We start from the raw sequence: 26,621 nt of genomic DNA, 5'->3' as shown, positions 1-26,621 counted from the left end.
TAATGGACCTGATGGTTCTTTCTTCCCATCATGTGGCCCATATGTGGCACACAGTGAAGACATAATTATGCAGCTTTCCTCCTCTCCCTGCATCCTCCTGGAGGCCTCTCCCATGGACACAGTGCACTAGACACAGCCTGTGTGTCAGCAGGAGCCAGCCCTTTATCCTTTCTCCTTGCAGCTCATACTAGGCAGCAGTAGCAGAATGGAAAGCATTTCTTTATCAACCACCCAAAACATAAGTTCAGGTTGCTCAAAGCCCCATCAAACCTGGCCTTGAACACTTTCAACTACAACTTCTCTCTTCCAGTATGAGCAGCCTGATAGTAAATAATTCCTTCCTTAGCCACTTTATTCTTCTGGAGAAGAATTTTACAAGGTCAGTCCATTTTCACAAACTGTAACACCAGGATGAAATTAACCATGCCATAAAAATTAAGCCAATTACCAGTCTCTCCTAGAACCACTGAGTGAAGGACCAGACTTAGGCAAGTTTATCATGCTCAGTGCAAGTCTAAGCACATGAGTTTGTAGCTTCTAGCTCTCCACCTGGTTTGCCAAATTGCTTCCTACTTCCCCTTAATGAACCACTGGTCTCCAAGACAAATGGAAGTCAATCCTGTAGTGTGTGTATGCCATAGGCTGCCATCATCGATCCAGAATCTCAGAACAGTGGTCTTCCAAGGAGTCAGTCACCATGTAAAGCTGCCCAGAAAATCTTCACCCTCAAAACCACTTGGCAATGCTGCAACCTTCCTTTACCCAGCACTGATTACTCCAACAGTGTTTTACCCACAAGCCACAACCAGCTAAAGCCTTCTATATACACTGTCCAAGGGTGCATGTGCTACCAAGGGTGAAAACCCTTTGGAAAAGGTCCTTGAAACAAGCCAAGTACCAGTGTAATGGTACACAGAGTGGTACATCTCACTCTCCGTCTTTTCTATGTGAGAGTTGATGTAGCTCTGAGTGAGCTAGTCCAGTTTAACAACTCTAAAAGTTAAAATTAGTTCTACTTTTGTGAACATTGGGAAAATGAGCAGGTCTATCAGGAGCACATTGCTGTTTGGTAGAGTTTCTGGCTAAACAGAATTGTACTTTTTGAGAAATAATCTTGGTTTCCCCATATGGAAATTGTTTTGGAGTAAGTCTAAAGGGTTGAACATTCACTAAATAAATTTTCTCACAGCAGTCTCTCTTAATATTTAACAATGACCATTTAAAATCCAGGGAACAGAGTTACATAATATAGAAAACTAAATGCAACTTCAGTTTTTGCTTTGGTGATACTAATTTAGGAACAGAGCCAAGTCTGGAAGCCACCAGGCTGGCCAGCTCATTGAAATATCTATCTTGGAAAATGTTCCTGCTTTGTGAGGTGGGGAGAAGTAAATTATAACATGTATTACACTGAGTCTGGTAATTAGTCATCAATTACCTGACTTTTTTGTTTCCTCTCTCTGTGCTGTAAGCTTATATAGTCCCTTTATTTACAATAGTGCCTCTGCTATTGACACATCACTGCTTGTGGTGAAATGGCTAAGAACAACCCAGCCCCTGAGTTATCTAAGACAGAAAATCACTTAGTGAGTAATCCTAGTCTTGCAAATCTGTTGATGGCTTTTAAAAAACGCAAATTGTGTAATGAACTTGTGATATAAATTGCCTATTACGTAACTGAGTGGAGTAATTGCTCCTCACTACAAGAAAAACATTGAGGTGCTGGAGTGAGTCCAGAGAAGGGCAATGGAGCTGATGAAAGGTCTGGTGCACAAGGAACACCTGAGAGAGCTGGGGTTGTTTACCCTGGAGAAAAGGAGGCTTAGGGGAGACCTCATTGCTCTCTGCAGCTACCTGAAAGCCAGGTGGGGGTTGGCTGCTTCTCCCAGGCAACAAATTTGAGGAGAAATGGCCTCAAGAGAGGAAATGGCCTCAAGCTGCACCAGGGGAAGTTCAGGTTGGTGTAACAGTTCATTTGGATACATGTCCGGAATAAAAATAAGTGCCAGAAACATTCAAACACACAAAATATCTTTTATTACAGTGAGAATAGTAATAATAATAATAAACTTAGCAAAAAGAATCAAAAGCTAAAAAAGATACAAAATAACTACCTTATTGTGTGGCCTTAAAAACAAATGCTACGAACAGCATTTATAATACGATATTAACTAGTAAAAAGGGAGTTTAAAGGGATACCAAAAAGGGATCTTAACACAATATTATCGATAACTATTAACACGATATCAGTTAGTAAAAGGGGAAATTAAAGGAAAAATACTATGAACAACTTATTTATGTAAAAATATTCAATAGCAAAAGGGGAATTAAAGGGACACTAAAGGGATATTAAAAAGTTTGTTCTCTCAGTTGCTTCCTATCAATAAGCTGTGCTTACCCACACAGACAGGCCAGGGCTGTCAGGATCTGCAGCAGCTGGTCGGTGCCCGTGCTTAGCGGGCGTCCCTGCGGAGCAACACAGCCTCGGTGGTAGGATGAGGATCGCTCAGCTCAGCAGCTCTGACACCCCATTTTTATCAGTTCCACATTACACTACGTAGGGCCAGTACGCAGTATAAGGTGATGCCTGAATGGCAGCCAAACACCAACTAATCATTACCTCATGGCAACAGTCTGCGCATGCCCTACTTGTAGGGCAAGGGGCGAGCGACCCCTGCCCACATAATCTTCCTCCCACCATCATCTTTCTCACCCCTATGTATGACCTCTACCATTGTGTTTCAAGGGTAGATGTATCTATCCTGCAATGTGTAGCAAAACCAAGGACGAACTCAGCTCTGATAATAGGGGATATCAAGCTGACTTGCTAAAAAGCACAATGGAGCTTACAATTAGCTTGTGCCATGAAGTTACATTGTACCATACTCTAGCTGGTTTCACATCCTAATATGATTCCTTTCTCACGCCTCTATGCTCCATTGATCAACTAATTCAAAAGTACCCCCCTTACAGTTGGACATCGGGAGGAATTTCTTTACTGAAAGGGTTGTCAAGCATTGGAAGGGGCTCCCTGGGGAAGTGATGGAATCATCACCCTGAGAGATGTTAAAAAAAATGACTGAATGTGGCACTTAGTGCCATGGTCTAATTGACGTGGTGATGTTTGGTCATAGGTGGGACTCAATGACCTTGGGGGTCTTTTCCAATTTCAATGATTCTGTGGTTCTGTGAATTTCAACAAGCTCGCACACAGAATTGTACAGTGAAAGACTTGTTGTTTTTAATTCACCATTAATGAATGGAACATGTTGTATGCTTAGTCTAAAAGCATTTTTGATTAATAGATGTGACACAGTGGGGATTTGGACCCAAAGCCTGTGAGATGAGTGAGAAAAGAAAGTCTCAGTTTTAGTAACAAGGAAGAAAAAAACTTCCCATCCAGTTTACATCTAACTGACCCTCCCTACTGCTGGTGTTATTTCAGTGTGAACATGGGTCTGCTCTGCTCTGAGCACTTGACAAGTTGTGACACAGAGCTGAGATAAAGGCCTGGCCCCACAAGGGCATCCTATTTCCCTGACTCAGACAGGTGAGTCAGAAGGGTTTTAAAGGGAGCGGAACAGAACTTAGGTAGGTGGCTGGGAATAACATGTTTACCCTCCATTTCTATCTCTGTTTCTCTCCACCTCCTCCATCTGCCTGATCAACTGTTGTTGCTGTCTGCTGCATCTTATCTTCAAGAACTGCAGAAAAAGGTTTTTTTTAGGATACCTTTAAAGTATGGAGGTGCACCACAGAGCCTCCAAGCCCACAGTGAAAGAGCTCAGCAGCTCTTTCTTTGTTGTTTTTTACACTGCTGGTGAGGAGAGAACTACAGGGGGGTTGACCAGTTTGGGGAAACATTTATTTTCTGAATGGCACCATTGCATAGTTTCTTAGACTGTGGGGCAAAAATACTTAAGGTTGCTGAAGCTTTGCAGCAATTTGCACTTCAAAATAGAAGACTGACATCCTCTTAGATTTTTTAGGTATCTGAACTAACCCTACTGTGCACCTCAGCTAGGCAGAAGAAACAATCTGTATCACCACAGAAAGAAGCAAGCCTCAGAAACTATTCTTTGTGAAATGCTAAAATGCATTTTTACTTTTTCTAGCTATCTCTCTCAATATCAGTTTTTTCATGCTAACTGCATTATGACCAGATTAACTATAGCTGATCTGTATATAAGAGAAAACTTATTTTTTGCTCCTTGAAGTGTAAGGAAGCTTTTAGACCATTGCCCAAACCTTTTATTGACTATTTCATTACTTTATTTCAACACAGGCCTCTTCTCTGCAATCTGGGAAGTATGTACGATGTGTGTTGACTGTGGTGGCTCCCTGGGGTGTGGTTCCCTCATATCTCCCTTATGGATTGCACTGTGCCCCTCAGGTCACCCCTGCATGGCACTACTCCAAGAGACCTCTAATACCTCAGTGCTGAAATAAAACATCGCTGCCCTGGGAGTGCACACTTCTGCCATTTCTCATTTCCAGGTCTTCAACTTGTGTGAAAATTTATATAATGTAATGGGGGGAGGCAGGGGACACCACTGCTGTGTCAGTGCTGACAAAGGAAAGACAAACTCACTGTTCACCTTCTGTGTGGCAGGAAGGTTTGTTTGTTTGCTGAGGAAAAGGTCAAAATATAACTCTAGTTTGGGGATGAACAGGAGCAAATGTAACTGGTACATACTGGGCATTTTTGCTAGTTTTTGAACACAGAGGCTTTCCACCTAGAAACAGTACAAACCTGGCTGTGTCCAGATGAGATTTCTGCCTTTCTGAACCAATGGATCGCACCTGTTGCACCCCTGATAACAATTTTAACCCAAACTGCTGCAGGTGCTGAAGCCCAGCCCACAACATCTCAGAGCCTTGGCCCCTTTGCTGCTGCACCCTGGCGCACTGAATGGCAGGTAGCGAGAGACAGATTGGGGTATTTTCAACGGAGATGTTACACGGAATCATTGTACACACCACCTCCCCCTGCGGAGGGGAGTGGGAGGAGCTGCGCTGTGTGCCTCAAGATCTGAACCCCTCAAAGTCTGACCCGAACTTTGCAGATTTTTTTATTGGTTCTTATCAGTAGCTGTAGCTGAACAATTATGACTAAGCACTTGCATTGTGAATGTCATACGCTTGGATAATCTTTTGTTTTGAGGAAAACAGAAGACAACCCCAAGATGAACAGGCTGTCTGGACGAGAGCCGCCAGGAGTGAAGTCAGCAGGGTTGGGCAGTACCTAGGGGGAACATAATGCCGACAGGGAGTGACTGTGACTGTGGACTCTCTGACCACCTACTCAAAACGGCCCCCTGGCTCCAATGGAGGGAAGAACTGCACATGGGAACTAATGAGCAGGAGAAGTGAGAGATACAACTGGCAAATAGGGGTTTGATTGCTAATTAATAGAGAAGTTATGCAACTTGTAACCAAAGAATGACGGTGCATTCATGTTTGTTAAAATGTATCAATAGCGTAAAGTTTTGATGATCGGCAAGCCAGCCTTTCATGGGTAACCACCCAGATCCCCGCTTTGTGGAAACTAAAATAAAAAGCAGAAATACAGAATCACAGAATTGTTAGGGTTGGAAGGGACCTCTGGAGATCATTTAGTCCCTGCCAAGGCAGGGTCACCTCGCGCAGCTGACACAGAAACACGGATTTAAAATGTCTCTAGAGAGGGAAACTCCATGACCTTCCCGGGCAGCCTGTACCAGTGCTCTGCCACCCTCAATGTAAAGAAGCTCTTACTCACGTTGACATTAACCTTCCTGTGATTCAGTTCCCTCCCACAGCCGCCCGTCCTGTCTCTGGGCGCGCCGAAGGCCCCGCCCCGGCTGCGCGCGCCGGGTAGGGCCGGCTCCGTCCCCGCCCCTCAGCGCCCGGCGGCACCTCCGGGCCGCCAGGCGGCGCTGCCGCCCGCGCCGCCGCCGCTCCGGCCGCCCCCGCCCGCCGCCGATTGTCCGGGCGGCCACGATGGAGGCGCCGCCGGTCACGATGATGCCCGTCACGGGCGGAACCATCAACATGATGGAGTACCTGCTCCAAGGTGGGCGGCGGGCGGGCCGGGCAACGCGGGTGGCCGCCGGGGAGCGGGGGGTGCGGGGCAGGAGCCGCGCACGGGCGGGCCGGGGGCAGCGGCGGGAGCCCGGGAGGGGGTGACGGCGGCGCTGTGTCCGCAGGGAGCGTGCTGGACCAGAGCCTGGAGAGCCTCCTGCACCGCCTGCGCGGGCTGTGCGACAACATGGAGCCCGAGACGTTCCTGGACCACGAGATGGTGTTCCTGCTGAAGGGGCAGCAGGCCAGCCCGTTCGTGCTGCGCGCCCGGCGCTCCATGGACAAGACCGGGATGCCTTGGCACCTGCGCTACCTGGGGCAGCCCGAGATCGGCGACAAGAACCGCCACGCCCTGGTGCGCAACTGCGTGGACATTGCCACATCCGACAACCTGACGGACTTCCTGGTGGAGATGGGCTTCCGCATGGACCACGAGTTCGTGGCCAAGGGGCACGTGTTCCGCAAGGGCATCATGAAGATCGTGGTGTACAAGATCTTCCGCATCCTGATGCCGGGAAACACGGAGAGCATCGAGCCGCTCTCCCTGTCCTACTTGGTGGAGCTCAACGTGGTTGCGCCAGCTGGGCAAGACGTGGTCTCTGATGACATGAGGAACTTTGCTGAGCAGCTGAAGCCTCTGGTGCACCTGGAGAAGATTGACCCCAAAAGACTGATGTGACTGCAACGTGGGTGGTTAAGGCACTGGTTTTGTAAGGGTTCCAGAAAAGGGTGTTTTTCTAAAAAGCTTTTTGAGGGCAAATCAAAACAGGGAGAGGGGAATAAAAGACTACATACCAGTTCTGTTACTTGCAATTACTGAGTGTCTTTTCCCTTCACTAGTGGATATGAACAAAAGTGGAGACTTCAACACCATTAAAAAAAAAAATTAAATGTTAATATTGGTAGTTTTCCTGCTGGGAAGATACCTATTAGAAAGCCTATTGCCTAACACTCTAAAAATGTCATTTTTACTGGAATTCATCCCTCTCCTACCCACAACCCAGTGCTGTCTTTGTTTGGTTTTTTTGAGCACCATTTGCGTTTTCTACCCAGTCATCCAAAATTTTTATGTAATACATGCAGTTAATATCTTTTAATACAGGAGGTTCTGTTTAATACAAGCATAAACCCAGGAACTGCAGTATAAAAGAGCAGGTGTACACCTCTTCATAATAGCACGTGTGACAGGAACAGCCAGGACAAAGATGCTTGTAGGGAAACTGTTTCTGATATAACCAAAGTTGGAAGTGGAAGACAATTTAGTAATATTGACATATGCAAGGGGTTTTTACATCTTTTAATGGCGTTCCATCTTTTTCATTGGAGTTGAGCATGGCAGTCTTAGTTAATAAAAAATAAATTACAAGCTGTTTTTTGTTATTGGGCTTGTCGCAGCTGACAGCAATACTGAATATTGAAATGTTAAGTGCACTTTTGCTGCATTTTTATAAAAAAATTTATTTGCAATTTTTATTTTAAAAATTATTAAAATAGTACCACCTGCTAATTGAACTACTGATGATTTTTTCGTACCTCTCTCAATAGCACAATGGTTAGTAACCTAATACTTCAGTGATAATTCAGTGCTATTTGAATTAGGTTTTGAGGGTTTTCAAATACAGTTCAATCAAAAAAAGTTTGGGAAAACCAGGAAATATAAAGGAACTTATTTACATTTCTCAAGTTTTTTACAGAGGACAACCATTTTACCCAATACTGTACCAACGTCTGCCTGAAACGTTGCCACACTTCAGCACAAGTTGCTTTATGTAACAACTAAAGGCAGGGACCACTCCCAGAAAAACCTTCAAAAAAAGCCTTTTAAGTTAACAGCTACATTTTCAACACTGGAGTTTGGGCAAGATAAACCTTGACAACTGATCAGCACTTAACCTAAGTGCAGTGTCTTAAGCATTCCAATGCCACAGGCTCTAGTGTGGATGTGGGGAAAAGCCGAGTACTTGGATGGTACCTGAGCACAACTACGCTGCAGACAGAGCAGTGATTTCCAGCAGGGCAGAAGCAGTGAGGTGTAAGCTGTGTGACTGCTCATTACCCAGAGTGAAAGTGTTTTCTAGAGGGTACAAGCACACCTGCAATTCTGTTCACACTAACTGAAGCATTTACACTTTAGATGACAATAGGTCTGACTATAGATTGACCCAAAAATAATAATTGAAAAATTTGTTCTTTTTAGGGAGAATTAGTTTAAACCTTCCAAACTGCAGCTACCAACAGTACCAGGCTTCCTTATTTTAGCTGTAATCCTTGCATAGAAGAGGCAGGTGTGCAGAGAAGAGCTTACTGCATCAATGGCTATAGCTGAGAACACTTTCGGGCAGTTGAAATACTCAAAAAGCATCTCCCTTTCTCCTATCTAATGAAATATATTTTTCTCCTATAAAAGTTAGCTTATAAAAGCTGGAGACTAAAGACTACTAGTATCAGTAATACACACTAGTAAATTGCATGGCATATCCTTAATTATCATTCATTATCCAGGGTCAAATTGTAGTTACACAGAAATGCTCAATCTCTCTTTACTGGAAAATAGGTAGTTTTTAAACTAAGCACATAAGTTATGGGACCAGGAATGTCAAGTGTGACCATATTTTTTTCATTCTATTTTTGGGGATCTCTTTTTGCAAGATGAAATAGCCACATTCTTCAAGGACAGGGCTTGCCTCAGGACTCTGTTGCAATATATTACCTGAGGCCTGATGCAGCTGAGCTTGAGATAATTTTCTTTTCTGTGCAAGTAATGCCTTCTGTTATTTCAAACTGTTTCTCCAGTCTTGCATACCTATAAGGTTTCTAAAAGTTTACTGATTACTATATAAAAAAGAAATCCCTGTGTAACAAATAAAGGTAGGATTGCTATTGATCCATTAGGCATCAGCTATCTCTAGTATTAAGAAAGCTTGCTCTGTGGAAGCTCATCTCGGTTCCTAAAATTATGCTTACTTTGGAAAAAGCCACAAGTTTATCCTTTGGCACATTTCAGTACTGGATCTCTGTTCTTCCCATGGAAGCTTTCAGAATGTTGTTAATTATGTACAAATGAAGATGAGCTGAAATACTTTGGAAGTGCTCTATATGATGCTTACCCTGTATGGGAGCACCTCTTAACATCCCTCTGATATGCCAGCACAAAATGAACTTCTCAATGTATAAACTAATGTGGCATTCAGGTTTTCATCTCAGTAATGTCAGTAACACAAGCAAACTGCTTTCCTGTTAAATGTTTTCTATACATTAGAATATTGTATATAACTTTATTCAAGATTTAAAAGTTAGTTAAAAGGTAAAATGTTTTAAGTAAGTTTCTCCAAAGCACTGGAAAGTTAAAAATAACAAGAAGCCAGGATTTTTCTTCATAATTTTTAATACCTTTCACTTTTAAATACTGGTTTTAAATTTGTGATTGTAACATGTAAGAGCCAACTTCTTTTAACTTTTAAAACTTATGATTAGAATCATAAAGCTATTATAGAACAGTTACAACTCTACACACTCAAGGTACTCAAAAATATGATTCATGTTTTAAGTCTGTAAATAAACAGTGGTAATTCAAATACAGCATTATCTGTACAACTTGACAAAAATACAGGTGGACAATCTGATTAAAGAGAATCTGCACAACTTCAGATAAGCCAGCTCAGCCCAACTAAGTAAAAGGTAAGGTTTTTTTCAAAGTGCATCACATTTTTTCACAGATAAATTCGTCAAAAATGTTCAGGTTCTCAGACAGAATAACAATGACCGTCTCATCTTCATTCCCAGTACAAGTACTATCAAGTTATGCCCTTCAGATCTAGTTTGGCAACATTAAAATTCTCCAAACAGATGCAGATAGTCAGAGAATGATATCTGATGGAGAAGACTGCTGCATTTTCAGCCTTTCAAAGTGGTTCATTCTAGAGTCAGGAGCTGCTTCTGCAAAGACCACCACAGCTGCATAAATTCTACTGATCCATTAACAGGAAAAAATGAACTCACAATGCACAGATATGTGACAGTGACTGAAAAGAGGGATGGGCTCAAGAGACAGGGCAAATTGTCTAAAAGCAAAATCCCTTCCAGAAGACAGGATCTAATAGCTACTCACAAGGACAATCTGAGAGGCCTTCTTCCTTCTTTTTTAAAAAGGTGAATTTATACTGATTTCTCAGTCATGCAACTCCTTCTAAATTCTTTAAAAAGCCTCTTACAGCTCTGGGCAGGGCTAGCTACAGTGAAGTACCAGTGCCTTTATCTAAAAGTAAAACATTTCTTTACAAATAGTATCTGTAGTGTAATTTTATTTACAGAATAAATCGCAAAAGTACATCACATTTAGTGCAAATGCAACTAATGATATAAGTTTATACACTGCTTTGTAAACTTTCCATACCTTTGTAAAATAAAGCTATCCAATTAAATTAATAAACTTGCCCGTGTTCCAACAATTATCAGAAATAGCAAATATGGAGTTAAACTCTTTATATTTTGGATTTTTTTTTTTAAAGTTCCCATCAGTGTCTATGGTGGAATATACCACTGCTTGGTTGATTGTAAAAAGATGAAGTACATTTGAGGTATAAGATTTGTTTTTTAACGTTGGTATATAAAATGCTCACTGGTGATATAGTAAACATGTACAAATTTTCATCTTATTTGCCTTACTAACATTACCATATAGGCACTTTTCTACATAGTCACATTAACAGAGTAACTCTGTAATAAGGCATATTCCATGCACACCATTAGAGAAAGGCAAATAAAAAGGGAAGAGTTATGGAGCATGAAATCTGCATGCGTGTGTTAGGTATGGTTTCATCTCTACACAGAAGATGAAGAAAGGAAGTTTTTCAACACTGTGCAGATCACATTTAATCATTTACCAAATCTTCATTGTTACTATATTCTATTTCTTTTCAGGCACCTAGCACACTATATCAAATAAGACTTTCAGCTTTCTTTTGAAAATAATATGTCTGAAACTATTTTCCTCAAGATATACAGGTTAGTGAAACACTGAGCAGTCTCTGAAGAGCTTCCAACTACAGGACATGGAGAAAAGACCTCAAAGTCAATACTAGCCTGATACAGTCCTCTCCTGATCAGCCTCTCCAGAATCAAAGCTAGGCAAACATCTGACATTTAAATTGTCACAGCAGCCGAAGGGAACTTTCCAGTTAGAACTATGCATTCTTATAGCTCTGATGGGTCTTTGATCAAGAGGCAAATAATTTTCTACATGAAAATAGCTTTTATTAAGATGGGGAAAACACATGCAGGATCTGAAAATAATGTACTCATCCTCATTGTAGACTGGGAATGTTGTCCTATGTAATCCAAATGACTTCAATAAATATTATAGTGTACCTTCTCACAGTTTGGGAAAACCCTGGATATCATGCAAGAAAGCAATCCACATATAGCATGGACAGATGTCTTCTAGGTTTCAGGCAGTCTCTTGCCCTCTTATACAGAATCTTTCTAGATAATTCTGGATCATGTTCAATAACAAAAATTCTGCGGCACATATTACATAACTAAAAAATACAATAGAAATATAAAGATATCTGGAAAAAATAAAGCTTTTCACACTCTTACTCCTTCAGAACTAAAGATCGTCATAAGAGTAAGACAATAGAAAAGGCAAAGTCATAAAGATATTGACAGCCCTCAGTTATTAACTGACATTTTATGTAACAAGATGATTCATTATAGAAATCAGCAGCAATGAACTGTGATTATACAAAGCAGAACAAAACCTACCAACAAGTCACCTACGTTTTACTGAAGCTCCTCCTCCAAACTCCCCCAAAATACCATACAAATTTTTGTGCATATAAAGCACATACAATATGCTATATGTGCATTTGTCTTTTGTGCTTTTTAGACATGCACAAAAACAGCACAAGTATCTTAGGAAGGCCGACAGTGAAATTCTGCAACTTGTTTAAAATTAAAGTGGTAACCCATGTTGGTGATTCAAAGTTGTATATGCTCTTCTTCTAAAGCAAGCAAATAAAAGTAGAGCCATATACATGTTATCAATACATGTATTTATAATTACACACTGATTCAGCAAGAAAAGTTAACAGGAGAGAGCTACTTTTAAATATTCAGCCTCATGGTGTTGCAACACTTCTTCACTTCAGTATACAAAGCCTAGAACTCAGGCCATAAAAAGACTGTAGATCCTTCGTTCCAGCATGGAGTGCTCTATGCATGGTCACTTCTCCAACGCGGAATGCTCACTCAGTCTTGTTCTGATTGCTGCAGGTAAGCAAAGACAAAACTACAGCACTGAAAAGTTTGAATGCTAATAGAAAAATGAACTTGTTAAATACTTTAAATATCACCAGAACTGCTATGATCACGTGTGAACTGTTGGCTCATGACAGCTGTGCTGTTAATGCTTCACCTACACTACTTCTCTAACAACATAAAATTAAAATTGTGAATCATTACAGGGCTACCTGTTACAGAATGATGAAATGACTACAACTTTTGGAGTTTGACACAATAAATAGAACCCAAAAATAAAGGGGGGGGGGGCTATGTCATGCATAGAAAAAGCAATAAAGCCTCATTTTCAGATGTAACCAAATGATGCTGCAGCAACAGAACACCTAAATGGAATTCCATGGTTTGACATGGAAGTTATACATTAACAAAAATTAAGCTAAGCCTTACTTAACACTAGGGGGCTCAGAAAACCCCTTAGTGATCAAGAAATCCTTTTCTAATGTCATATCATCATCTTAATATTAAAACAATTTTAGATTAGCTCAATAACCTATACCATTAAAATATATCTATTGACTTCAGGAAGCATCTGGAAATCCCTTTTCTTTCTCAGGTTCATCAAAAAAGCTAAAAATTTAAGTCACAGCCTTATAAATACTCTAGTAATTCATGTTGGTCTGTCAGAAAAGTTCCATTAATAAAAATTCTAGATCAAAACTATTCTGTCAGTACAAAAGAATACTTCGAAATGTAGTAATAATCTACCAAATATGCAATTATAAGTAGAATTTAAGATATAAAAACCACATGAGGCTCTAGAGAAACTTCAGTGTGTATTTTTTCAGAACAAGTGTAAAATGGCTGTGATAATTGAGAAAAAACAATGCTTCATCCTTTCATACTTCTACATAAATTGGACATGTATGCAAAAACTTGCAAGATAAACTACTAAAAGTCTACAAAAAACACTGCTTGCCAACTTACGCAGCCCTTATTTTTCACGCTAATAATACACGCAAATTACACAAATGTTTTACAAAAGTATATATTGCATATGAATACTAAAACTAAGCACTGAATTCATGCTAATCAGGTAAGACATTTCTAGATTGCATACTTCTGTTTGGCCTTAAATTTAAAATGGCGAAGCAAGAATAAAAAAAACATATATACCTGCTAATACTAGAATAAAATAGGCTTTCCTGCTGTTTTCTCTTGCACGTATGATGTAAAACGCTTCAAGAACTTTGGATACTCTCGTTTAGCCACTGCTCGTAGCACTGATGCTGGTGCCCATCCTCCTGGGTTCACTACAAGTAAACAGGAAGAAGGACATTGAAATAAAGCAACTCCATTAAAGGCTAGAAAAGAAAATATAAGTTCATTATTCCTTCAACTCTCTCTAAAGTAACAGGAAAGAATAAAGATGAGCAGATTTTTTTTTTTATCCCCCTAAGCTTGTGCTGTAGCACTTTCTACTCATAATACTCAAGCTCAGTCCAGGTCTATGATGCCACTATTTAGAAAACAGTAAACATGATGTATTGTGAGTCTTGGGAAAACGCCCAAATGGAAGAGGACATTCTCTATGGACTTCCAAGAAACAAAAGAAAGAGACTTGAGTAACTTTTTACTTCAAAGAAAACATAAGTCAATCTTAACTTTTCAATAATTGCTGCATTTTTCTGCAGAACTGCTACATAGCCAATGCCTTACAAATTATTTTAAAGCATTTAAACAAAATTTGAACTGATTCTGAATCATGCTTCAATTCATGCAGCAATTATGTTGCTGAAAAGTTACCATATAATCATAGTTCAGAATTTAGCAATGAAAATGTATGTTTTAAGTAACTGTGAAACTTTTTTAAAAAGTAATAAGGTGAGCTACTCTTGAAGTGTTTTGTAGCTCTAGGAGAATAGCTATTAAGTATGCACCTCCAATACTACACTGGTAAATACTGGGTACAGCAACAACACAGTTTGGCTTTGACAACTTTTCAGTCAATATCAAGGATTCTATCAGCTAAAAAAGTAATTAAAGAATGTAGACTAGATTATATAGTTGCAAGCATCTTCATACAAAATGTATTTGCTCATTCTTGGCACCAAGAGTGAGAACTGTATCTTTACTATCAGCAGCTTTTCAGCCTAATGAGATGAACTGAGAGAAGAAAAAATTTCAGCAGTACATGAAAAAAACAACACACCACTACTGACACTAAAAGCTATGCCAGCTCATCCCAGTTGCAAACATTTCTGCTCACCTTCCTCCAGCCCAAGGTTGTGTACTTAGGACTGAGCTCCCAGAACACCACAAAATGAATGATCCCATTCATCATGTAGCACATTAATTTGATACTTTTTGAATGTGAAGACCACAAGTGTGATGCTATATATAGATCTAACAGAAAATTGCATCAATGGTCTTTTTTTTTTTTTTTGCCAGTATTCAACTCCCCAGAACTGGCATCTATCGTGAATGTCATACTGAAAAATTTTAAACTTACCATTAGCTACATATGTAATCTTGCACAGGATGTTGTCCCTGCTTATTTCCTTGTTCCCCTCTGGTGGGCTTACTAATGTCTGACAAATCATAGCAATATTGATTTTGGCACGGACACAGCGATTGTTCAGCTGTCAAAAAACATGAAACATTGTAAGCCTCACAGTAAAATTGTTTCAGCATACTCAACCATGAACATTTTAATTGACTAAGAAGTCTAAGACACTGGAAACTGTGTTTCTTAAAGTCTGCATTCTAGCACTACATGGACGTAGCAAGAAAGTGAGTAAAATGAAAGGTAAAAGGTGAATAGGGAAAGAATTAAACTAAAATGCCTGAATTTCAAGTTTCTGCTTGCTTAACACAAGTGGATTACTTCAATTATTGTGACAAATCAGCAAAGGAACATTTCAAGGATAACGCATCAGTTTACAAATATCAGTTAACTTTTCCCTTGACAGCAAGCTATGGCATAGCAACCCAAAGAAAACAATCATTGCTACTATCTGATAGAGCCAAGGCAAAACTGTATAAGATAGAGACTTAACCATATATACACTCATACAAGCCTACTCCTGTATCTGACAATACTGAAGAGTTATTAATTTGAATCCCTATAAAATAACCTCTGTTCTTTAAAATTATTTCACATCTCCAGAAATTTTGCTTCCATTCTGATGAAACACCTTAGATTTGCCCACTGAGAGATAAGGCAAGAAAGCTTTTGGCTCAGAATGCCTTCATCAGGTCATTGTATCACCTGGTTTAAATTAGCTGTATTTTTGTATAAGCCCCCCATCTCCCCTCACATTAATATTGCAAATGCATTACCACATAATAGAAAAACTTCACCTTAAAAGGAGAACTTCATAGAATCAAAATAATACTTACAGGAGCACTGTCATGTTCTACAGAGAAATTGCACACAATCCATGTTTCTGGATCATTTTCACTAAATGCTGGTATTTTTCTGATGGCAGACAAATACAGCACATCCCTTTGAGAAGCTGGCCACACCCTCTGCAGAGAAACACCTGAATATAAGCTTTTCCAGGTTTGCAAATTAAGTACTTATTAACCTTAGTTAAAGGAAAAAAACCAAGCAAGACAAACCAGGTCAGTTATGTCACTGAGTGTTTCTTCAAGTCAGTAATTTAATTTTCAAAACTGAAACAGACATACTGTTATAAGTAGGTAACAGAAACTTCAGGTTGTGTGGCTACGCTTCATGCCAAAAAAATTAAGGTATAACTTTAAGGCCTTTGAAATGCAGGGAGCCAAGCTGCAATGAATTTTTCAGTAGAAAAACAGGAAGAGGCAGTTCCCTTCCTGTTTCCTCAACCTCAGGTTTACATTTTAGTTAATACTTGTAAGCTACAAACTAAACTAACACTTAAGTATATAGCGATGTATCTACATTTACTTATGTCTCTGGAGAGAAAAAAAGAGGAGAGACATATTTAAAACAATTATTTCCAAAAGCTACTTCTTCAGTAAGACAGATATGGCGAACTGATATTATCCAAGAGAAAGTCTGAGATACAAAATGCCTCATAAAATAAGAAAATATACAAAAGCTTTCCTGACTTTCATGACACTCAATAGGATAAAAGTCTGGCTTTTACCAGAATACAGTACAGATTACACAATGTCTTACTCAATCATGAGTCCTCTGTTAAAGTAGTCTAAATCTAATCCCGCTACTGTTAAAATGGTCAAAGAAAAATACCCGTTTGAACATTTGAGTATACTAATACCTAGAAACATGCAAGAAAAAAGATGAATCTGTATATTTCATTCCCATCCATTTTTAAAATTTTTAAGTTATAGTTGTTGGATTGTAATTCAAATTACCATTTTTTTAATTGACAGCAGAACCATTTTGGAAGGAAAAACAATGAAGATACAAGAACAAATGTTGTATCAACAATTATAAACCCTTGCATTATGAGGTGGTATGTCAGCTAACTGTGGTTAACAGTAGCTCGTATTTTTGCAAAAAACATCTCATACAGTGCTATAGGATTCTTTCCTGTAGTACGTGTTTATTTACTGCTTCTGTTTGCCTCAGATGACTTTTGCTGGCAGTAATACAATTATGAGATTAAAACCAGTCCTCATTTGTTATTACAAACTCTATCAGACACATACACAACCGATTATGCTCTCAAGACAAGTTTGAAAAATTGATGAAGTTGCAGTTTAATAGAGAACTTCTTCTGAAATGTTGTTCTGAAGAGTATTTTAAGTTGTTAAGCCAGCAAAGTACTCAGAGTAATATTGGAATACACATTCCTCGGACTGTCTCAGTAAGGTATGCATATGGATGAAATGTTATTACCTTATGTGTCTGGTAAATGATGATTGCATTATCTGCTAGATTTTCCACAACATGAAAATTTTCAATTGTTGCTAAAAGAAGAGGGGAAAAAAAAAAAAATCATCAGTAAACAATCACAGACACATTAGGTCAACAATATCTTTGCTGATAAACATGCAAAGTCGAAGAACCAATTCCTTACTTTCCCAGTCATTACGAACATCGACATTCCAGAAGTAGTGGCAAACTTCATGCCCTGTTACCCCTTTAACAGCATGCGTTGCTTTCAAAGGATCTAGAACTATTCCATTCTCTTCCACCTCTCTTCTGTATACCTACAGCCAAACAGAAAGAAAGAAATGTAGAAAAGAAATTGTCAAAACTGTTCATGTGTTTAATTGTTTAAATTTAATCAGTAAAAAAAACAAACAAAAACAAACCCACTTACCCAGACGACTATCACATGAATTTGCCATGAGAGTGTTCTCTGGTAACCACTGTTGCAGACATTCTAACATGGCAATTCACACTGAAATACCAGCACTTGAAGGATCCCTACTCCAAAAATTATTAAGCTACCTAATTTATCACTATGCACAAGGATTCATAAGCACAGCAGAGCAGCCAACACAGTAGCTTGCTACTCTAATATTTTTGTACGTTGAATTTACACATTACTTTGATACCAAGCTTTAAGCAGGAGGGAAGGAGAAAGTAATCTGCAAAGACAAAGCTATTGCAAGAGTTACACTGGATTTTGTATGAATAAATATATAGGAAGCCACAACTCTGGTGGACTCCAGTCCCAATCTAAACAATGCTATTCTCAGAGAGAAGTTTCAACAGCCTAACTTGCTGAGTGATAGTGTTGCAGAAAATCACAGAATCATTTAGGTTGGAAAAGACTCTTAAGATCATTAAGTCTAACTGTAAACATAACACTGCCAAGTCCACCAGACTGAAAGTATCTGTCTTCACAGCATATCATCTTACACAAATTAAACAAATGTTTACCTTCATTTCTCCTTCTTCTACCACTAGCTGCCAATTGGCATCTCCTCCTACATCTTGCAAGGAATATGTCATATGATTTTGTACCATCTCTTCCACCTTTAAAGGGAAAAAAAAAAAGGTTTTTTAACTCATTCCTTCCATCTTTTTGCACAGATACTGTACAGCATTGGAAGTCACAAGTCAATACTTCAGTTCCTGCGCAGGAGATCAATTTGAGAGCTTTCTATTACAGGTAAAGAAGAAGCAGACAGTGCTAGCCTTCAGAAACAAAGCCAAAATCTTGATTTAACTTCCAACTTCATTCTTTGAGGGCACTTCCTATCCTTCCTTTGTGCCTCTAAACTGTGAAATCTCACTACTTCTACCTAAAACAGTTTTATTTCAGCATATAGGAATTTCAGTTATCTCTAAATAGAATTAAAATGCACTGTAAGATGTTCACTGAAGAGCATTTAAAAAGCTGAAAAAAGGCAGGGGGTTGGGGAAGAAGACTGACAAGCTCTAAAAAAGTGAATAGATATCAAAAGTAATATTGGAAGAGCAGTGAAGAAAACAGTCATGAGCAAAGCATGCCTGCTCTGTTTCAATGGCATCTTTGCACAGTTGCCAGCTGTGACAAAAAAAAAGAACAGAAATGCCTACATTCAAAAGATTATGATGGTATAGAGACTCTATTATTCTACAGAGACTACATTATTCTGTTTCTTTGGTCCCCCCCCCTTTCAAACGCCCCAATTAAAAAAGGAAACAAAATTATAAAGTATCCATTGCTGTGTAATGCTTCAAATATTGAAAACATTCAAATATCTTTTAGGTGGAAAAAAGTTAAATGACTACTAAAACTTGTCACAGCAAGCAACTCCACGTGATTCACACAATTTTCCTGAATTTCTAGAAATACCTTTTTTTTTTCAAAAGGAAAAGCATTACAAGCAAAGGTTAGTTAATTCACCAACACAAAGATTAGCCTAAGAAGTTCCCAATCACAGGATTATTAGCCTGAACCTTAAAGTGCTTTTGCACAACTTACAAAAATAAGAAGTCTAGTATGCAATAAAACAACATATAAAACGTATATTTGAGCAAATAATAAAACAAGTAGAAAGCAAAATTAATAAACAGTGATATGATATAGAATGGAAGTTCTATGGAAGATATTATTTACTTTTAATTTAAGGCAGTAATTTTGTTTGTATTATGTACTCCATGGGCAATACACTTAAGACCAGGAAGAAAATAGGTAACTGAATGAAGCCAAAACCTTTAAAGTGCAACATCAAAATAAAACCCATTAGATGGAAATTCTAGTTTGTCTCAGTTTAATGACAGACTTCTTTAAAGAATGAAAAGTTATCACTTCAGGTTTTGGAGGGTTTTCTAGGTGTTTTGTTTTTGAGTTACAGTGAAAACACACTCCCAAGATTTTTGTTTCTGCTTTTGGACAAATCAACTTTTTCTGCCAGTTACTAGAAGGTTTTTCCTTCAAAAAGTTCTGTTTTTCTTATCCAGTGAAACAGTGACAGTACAATACAAATTAGGTAAGAATGTGGGCTATTTAAAAATTCAATTTATTAGATTAGATTATACTTCTAGATTACACTTCTTTCAGAAAGCAATCCTTGCCATGCTCCCAACATTTGCTTGCCACACCTTCTGGTCCCCGTGTCTCTTCTCCCCCACCTCTTTATTTATTAAGGACAAAGCTATCTCTTATACATTTATTTTTCTCTTTTGGTACTTTTTGCTTTATAGTAAATGCAGAGGGATGAAGGAAATAGCAAGGAAAGAAGAGAAGGAGGAATCCACAGGAGTGCCATCTAAACAGATTCTTACTTCTGCTTCACCAGGAAATGCAGTACCTACAGAATTGCCTTGCGCATGCTATCTGTCCAAACCATATTTAATCTGAAGACTGGTCACTGTCTGTCAACTCAGACAGTGCCTGTTTCAGAGGCACAGAGTCAAGATTTACAGACCCTCTCCCACTGGAGAGGTTCACTATTACCTCTGGGTTCCTAGCAGGCTACAGAATAGTCTGCAAAAATACCTGTAACATGTATGCCATGCAGCCTTGGCCTGAACATTAAGTGGCAAGTTCTTCACTTCAAAGGGCCTTAGAACATCTCAACCTATTAGAAAAGCTGCTATTTCTTTAAGAAAGTGATCTGACCTCGCACTCAACTGGCAGAGGCAAATCACTGCCTTTCTAGAGGCACACTGAAGAACTAGTTCCCATTAGAATACACTTATACTTCTCAGTCTTAAAAACAAGGTTGCAAGTTTCCACTTGACCTTTTCCCGATATCAAAATTCCCTCCATTCATATGAATTCTAGAAAAAAAATAATTTTTTTAAGAATTGAGATATTACCCTGCCTTCCCAAAAGCCAAATTGTCAGCCTGGGGCCAGAGGCCAATTTTTTATTAATGAAGTCCAGAGCAGTTGTAATGAAAAGATTTGCTGCTTTTCTCATCTTGCTCTCTGTTGTCTTTCACCTGCTTGTTCACTAGAAATGAAGCTCCAGAGCAGGTGTACTGACTTGTTGGTTTGGCAAAAATTTGTTCTAGAGACAACACGTAGGGGATAGGGGTGTGTGCGGGGATAGTAGCTTTCCGTAAATGAAGATCATTCTGCAGTGAGGCCATTAACTTGAAACTGCATTTAAAGGCACTCTGTAGTAATTTCCATGTAGTAAGATCCATGCAGCAGCTGAAAAGAGCAATTTGACTCCAGCCCATTTGATGCTGATACATAATCACAATTTGCATTATTGTGATAAAGACTTAGTCCATATGAGATTTGTTTTTAAATTATTAGTTCTGCAGTCACAGTACTGCTCTGATATTTAGATTTATCATATGAACACAGAAACGTTATCACAGGCATAAGAAGTGAAAATGAGGATGTCTGTGTATCTTAGCAACTGAGTTTTCCTTCCTGTATACCCATAACCTGACAGAGTACCCGTTCCTATCTTGGCAATCAAACTTGTTTTCTATTACTTACTACTCCCTGACGTTATTATCCTCTCCTCCCAAAAAAAACCTGAAAGACTAACTCGACTACTGGAGAACCAGCAGATAAGCCTATCAGTGATATGCAAGAGGACTTGCGTACTTTTTTCCTTGTGCTAAGTTCAAATTTCAGAAATAAACTGACTGCAAAAATGTTGAGATTTTAGTCCAATAGACAAATCTTTAAGGTCCTGCTCATGAAGGTAGTAATAAGGTCTGCAAGTAGTAAAATTTCAGGCTCCGCTAATGAAGCAAACAAAAAAAATCCATTCCTATTTGAAAAAAGATTGTTTGGAGTGTTTGTTAGCAATTTAAAAAAACCTCCAAAATAACAGATCCCAGAATAAAGCTCCATATTCATAATCGCATACGGACCACAGCAGAAGAAAAGTAATACCATAAATGCCATACCCGAACAACATTTTTGGAGACCAAAAAACCTCATGTGAATGCACCTACCTAATTCTAGTCTAAACTATGATCTTCAGACCAAGCACCTATAGAAATTTTGGACATCACTGGAATACGTCACTGTGGCTACACTGACGTACTCAGGATGTCAGACGTATTTTCTGAAGGATAAGCGAATACATAGATATATAAACTCTTCAGTAAAATTTATCATACCCACGATCTTGTTTGTCAACATACTTTATGGCCTTTCAGTAATCAAACCAGTTGAAGAGGTAAAAAGCAGTGATAGTAAACCACAATATTTAGCATATTAATGTCATTACAAACAAATGTTTCAGATTAAAATCAAACCTTTGACTTTAAAAGTGCAAAAAACCATTCAATATGAAGAAAGACCATTTCCAGCCTACCTAAAGCAGGTGTTATTTTACCTTATTATAACTAGAAATAAAAAAATATCAAATTGTAGGTATTTTTTTAAAGTTATTGAAAGAAATCAAACAGTTTTACAAGATTTGGGCCTCTGCACAAGTGGTATGCATGCAAGCTGGATGTAAAGAAAGACAACCATTTAGTATAGGAATAGAGAACTCCTTTGTTTGTCTCAACGTACTGGTTTAAAGCAAGCGGTGATTGATGTAACAAAAAACCCAGGTTTTAGAGAAGATGAAATACAGTAAAGATATGCAACCCCCACCTGACACATCAGTACAGTACCTGGGAGCTGAATCTGTGAACATCATCAGAGGCACTGACTAGATCAATGGAAGACATGGAGGAAGAGCGACTATAGGGCTACCAGAGACAGACAAAGAAAAAACCAAGTAATCAGAACAAAGGCACAACAGAGCGATCAGTACCAACTTGCAAGCACAAGATAATGAAGAAAAGGAAAACAAAAGCACCATAAGCAGCAAGCACAGTGGCGAATGCTGATTTCATGCACCTATTATATATTATGCTCCCAGTGTAGCCCTGACAGGAGCGTAGTGTTTCCAGCAACACTAAAAAACAGCCAACTGATTTTGATGCAAAAGACTAGATTTTTATTTTTATTGTTTTAAAGTAAAATCAATTCAATTAATTTGGGTGAAGGTATCTTGAAAACACTGGGTTTAGCCAGTTGGGATTTTTCCTTTATTGTCTGACTGACAGGCTTAATACAAATCAAGAGTATTCTAAACAGATACTCAAATTAGTATTTTTTAAGCCAAGACAAAAAGAAAAGTCCTTCAATTCCAGCTACTTTATTTGAAAATGATTAGACCATTGGAAGTTACTAGAAACACCTGAAAATCTCATCTGTCGTACAAAACATTATACAGAAACATCACAGACCAGCCCATTATTCTGAGGAGATCAGGAAAAATATCTCACCGTTTGCACAAATCGATGAGTCCCCACAGCAGTATATGCATCTCCAGAAGGTAAGGATGTTGGCCAGTGTAATCTAACCTTTTCACTTTGGGACTGCAACAACATAGGTTTAATTATTATTAGTCAGCTGCTATTGGGTGGACTGTGAAGCAAAGTGAGTCATGCTTAATGTACATAGTGACTACAAGAACTAATGCCGTCCATGACAGGAATGAAGCTGTCATTCTGCTGGAATTCTCATTAAGTGAGTGGTCCTGAAGACTGAATTCATCCAAACTTCAAGGTGTATTTCTTAGTTAAGGAAAACATATCAAGGATGCATGTAGTACTATCACAGTCACTAAAAACTTACACTCTCTGCTAAGAGACCCCAATATAGGTAAGATTTGTTAGTTACTACATGTCCACTAGAAAGTTTTTTAAATCTCAAGTATTTGTTATTCACTATATTCCTAAGCATATAAGCGTTTAACACAAAGAAAGCACCACTTTGTTATTCCCCCTCATTTTATATACTGCTATACTTTCTAATATTCTACATACTTTCCTCACATGTATCTTATCCCTTTTTGATCCTTGTCACTGAAGCGTATTCAAGAAATGAGTTAGAGAAGTAGCCAGAGCCCACAGAACTTTTGAATAAAACCAAACACGAACAGAACTATGTCTTTCCTATTTCATATACCACTAGAGTAAAAAGAAATTTTAGGTTTTGGAGGCAACTGTAGTGTTCGATACTCTTATTTCGACAGGGCATCAGTTACGTATAAAGGTAAGTTTCATACAGAACACTTATTTAGGAATTATAAACTAGAGACATTAAATTAATTTAACACATACTATCCTTCTCTATACAATCTGTGAAGTCACTTTCTCAAAATTGGCATTAAGCAACAACATTTAATTGTAAAACTGATCCCCTGATCAGTGTCAGAATAAAATATCTACAGTCTTGGAAGATGCACCTCAGGACTGAGTTTAAGTTACAGAAGTCTCTTGTGAAGTGCTCATAATTAAGATATTTTTCAAGTATCAATACCTGTTCTTCCATTTTATCCTGTCTATCAAGAGCAGCTTCAACAGCATCAAAGAATTCTTCTTCATTAATCAGACTATTAGGACCCTCCTAGAGGATAAGAAACAAAAGTAGTTAAAAATTCTGGAGACATGAAAGTTCCACTTCAATTTATTATTAGAAATATATATATACACACACATATATAAAAATAACTGATGGAAGCAAATTTCTTCTATAGATCTCAAACATTTTCACCAATATTTTTACATTACAAATCCTCAGAAAACCTATACTAGTTAAAGGAAGTTACTTCCTTTAACTACAATTTAAGGATAGTTGTATAAAGAAGAAAAAAAAACCAGGAAACTGAGTAATAGCATCAGTATGCTTTGACGTCAAATTTAGGTTTTCATTAACAAATATGTTCTCTTGAAATGCTTACAGTGTGTCAGTGAAGTACACCTATTAACATACTTGTGTAGTTAGACTCCTTCCAAGTATTTCAGTGCCTTAAGGCATTGAATTTCAGGTATTTCCTCAAAATATAACAAGAGAAGAGAAAATCCTGCGGACCTCTATTGAAAATTCTTGGAAAGCCCAGTTAAGCACTAAACAGCAGGTAGAACTGAGACAACAATTAAAAACTCCAGTTTACTAATTAAAATGGTAATTTCATAAAATTAGGTTTGTTTCTTTTACTGTATTGTAAAACAACCTGGTCCAGCAAACTAAAAGACCCCTACTTTACAACACAGATACCTGGAAGAAGCAGCTGGGTTCATAACCAAGTAGACAAAGTCCAACTTCCTATCCATTTTTTAATATTACAGTGCATGCCTCAGTGATAAAAGATAATCTAAGCTCAAGTATCTTAAATATCTGTATAGTACTATTTCTCAGGCTATGACTTGTAAGTAGAAACATGTTTGATTAATGTACATGAAAGAGTCAAGTTCGTAAAAATTATGCAAACTGCATTATAGGTGCATTATCTTACATTATTATTGTGGATGCCTCATCCATGTAAGTGTTCAAGGCCAGGCTGGATGGGTCTCTGAGCAACCTGGTCTAGTGGAAAATGTGTCCCTGGCCATGGTGGGGGGGTTGGAACTAAACAATCTTTAAAGTCCCTGCCAACTCAAGCCATTCTAATCTTCAAAAGGTAGGTTAAGCATCTCAGAATCAGACTAAATATCTCACTGAGGAGGATGCTAATGAAATATGCAATTTAACAGAAGGAACCTAAAATCACTGAATTTGACAACACCATATTTCAAGTGGCAGTGACAAACTAAAAATCAGTTCAAGTTAGACTTCAGATTTTAGGACTGCCTCTGCAGTCAGGGTTTTCATATTTGCTTTACATATCTCTACATCTGAACAAATAAAGAGGGAAAGTACAATACGAGTACATATAAGCAGTATCAAATGTAGAAGAAAATAAAATCAACAGATATATCTATAAGAAACACACTTTAGACATCAGAACATGGAAGGTAAAGACATATTTCCACTTGCAAGAAATTAAGGACTCAGATTCTCCATACAGTTTCAGTTTTCAAGGTGAAAAAGTAAATGTGGCATGAACACATTTGTAAATCACCCTTGCACAGGCTTGTGCAAAACCACTTTCCCCTTTGATAAACAACCCAATCTTTACAAGTGTATTGGGTTTGTGTGGCCAGGTTTTGGCAGCTAGCGGGGGCTACAGGGGTGGCTTCTGTTAGAAAATTCCAGAGCTTTCTCCGTATCCAGCAGAGCCAATGTCAGCCAGCTCCAGGACAGACCTGCTGCTGGCCAAGGCTGAGCCCATCAGTGACAGTGGTAGCTGCTCTGGGATAAGAAGAGGGGAAAAAGCCTGTGCAACTGCATCTGGAGAACAGCAGAGTGAGAACATGTGAAAGAAACAACTCTGTAGATATCAGTGAAGGAGGAGGAAGAGATGCTCCTGATGCTGGAGCAGAGATTGCCCTGCAGCCTATGGTGCAGCCCTTGGTGAGGCAGCTGTGCCCCTGCAGCCCACGGAGGTCCATCTGCAGTGGATCAGAGATCCACCTGCAGCCTGTGGAAAGCCTCATGCTGTAGCAGGTGGATATACCCAAAGGAGGTTGTGACCCTGAGGGAAGCCCAGACAACTGGCAAGACCTTTGGCCCTGTGGAGAGAGGAACCCACACTAGAGCAAGTTCACTGACAAGACTTGTGACCCTGTGGGGGACCCACACTGGAGCATTCTGTTCCCTAAGGACTGCACTGAGTGGGAGGGACCCCCACTGGAGCAATTAATGAAGAACTGCAGCACACAGAAGGAGTCATGTTGGAGAAGTTCATGGAGGACTGCCTTCTGTGGGAGGTATCCCACACGGGGGCAGGGGAAGAGTGTGAGGAGTCCTCCCTCTGAGGAGGAAAGAGTGGCAGAGACAATGTGGGATGAACTAACCACAACCCCCATTCCTTTTCCCTCTGTACAGCTGAAGGATAAGAAGCAGAAACTGGAGGTAAAGTTAAACCCAGGAAGAACGGAGGAGCAGGAAAAGGGTGTTTTTGAGATTTGATTGGTAGTAAACTAAGCTGAGTCTGTTTTGCCTGTGTCAGCAATTGCTGAGTGAGACCTCTGCAGCCTTATCTCCACCTTTCATCATATTCTCTCTCCCC

General features: G+C 38.9%; 2 protein-coding genes across 5 annotated transcripts in view; one reads left to right on the top strand and one right to left on the bottom strand.

Moving 5' to 3' along the window:
• Positions 1-5,921: 5,921 nt before the first annotated feature.
• MED18 (mediator complex subunit 18) lies at positions 5,922-6,860 on the top strand. The gene is made up of 2 exons (XM_064641110.1): positions 5,922-6,055; positions 6,189-6,860. Exons 1-2 carry the CDS (start codon positions 5,983-5,985, stop codon positions 6,740-6,742), a joined length of 627 nt encoding a protein of 208 aa, XP_064497180.1. The 5' UTR covers positions 5,922-5,982; the 3' UTR covers positions 6,743-6,860.
• A 2,570-nt stretch (positions 6,861-9,430) lies between these two features.
• Positions 9,431-26,621, bottom strand: part of CERT1 (ceramide transporter 1) — a 76,856-nt gene continuing 59,665 nt past the window's right edge. For 3 of the 4 annotated variants that reach the window (XM_064641095.1, XM_064641097.1, XM_064641098.1), the window contains 10 exons: positions 23,990-24,076; positions 22,951-23,043; positions 22,291-22,368; positions 18,146-18,241; positions 17,334-17,466; positions 17,153-17,223; positions 15,703-15,831; positions 14,813-14,942; positions 13,477-13,613; positions 9,431-12,330 (listed from right to left, as the gene is read on the bottom strand). In XM_064641095.1, the coding sequence (XP_064497165.1) occupies positions 13,486-13,613; positions 14,813-14,942; positions 15,703-15,831; positions 17,153-17,223; positions 17,334-17,466; positions 18,146-18,241; positions 22,291-22,368; positions 22,951-23,043; positions 23,990-24,076 (945 nt within the window). In that variant the 3' untranslated portion in view covers positions 9,431-12,330; positions 13,477-13,485. The remainder of the gene's footprint in view (positions 12,331-13,476; positions 13,614-14,812; positions 14,943-15,702; positions 15,832-17,152; positions 17,224-17,333; positions 17,467-18,145; positions 18,242-22,290; positions 22,369-22,950; positions 23,044-23,989; positions 24,077-26,621) is intronic. The other variant, XM_064641096.1, reaches the window with a different exon arrangement.

Source organism: Pseudopipra pipra, chromosome Z, assembly GCF_036250125.1.
Source record: "Pseudopipra pipra isolate bDixPip1 chromosome Z, bDixPip1.hap1, whole genome shotgun sequence".
Classification (NCBI taxonomy): Eukaryota; Metazoa; Chordata; class Aves; order Passeriformes; family Pipridae; genus Pseudopipra; species Pseudopipra pipra.
The sequence above is the reverse complement of the archived record's forward strand: the minus strand, read 5'-3'. Positions and strand labels throughout refer to the sequence as shown.

What these genes read in the sequence shown, in the direction of transcription:
- MED18 (XM_064641110.1), top strand. Translation starts at nt 5,983, where the DNA reads ATGGAGGCGCCGCCGGTCACGATGATGCCCGTCACGGGCGGAACCATC. An exon ending in GATGGAGTACCTGCTCCAAG is followed by an intron (nt 6,056 to 6,188) that starts GTGGGCGGCGGG and finishes CTGTGTCCGCAG; the next exon opens with GGAGCGTGCTGGACCAGAGC.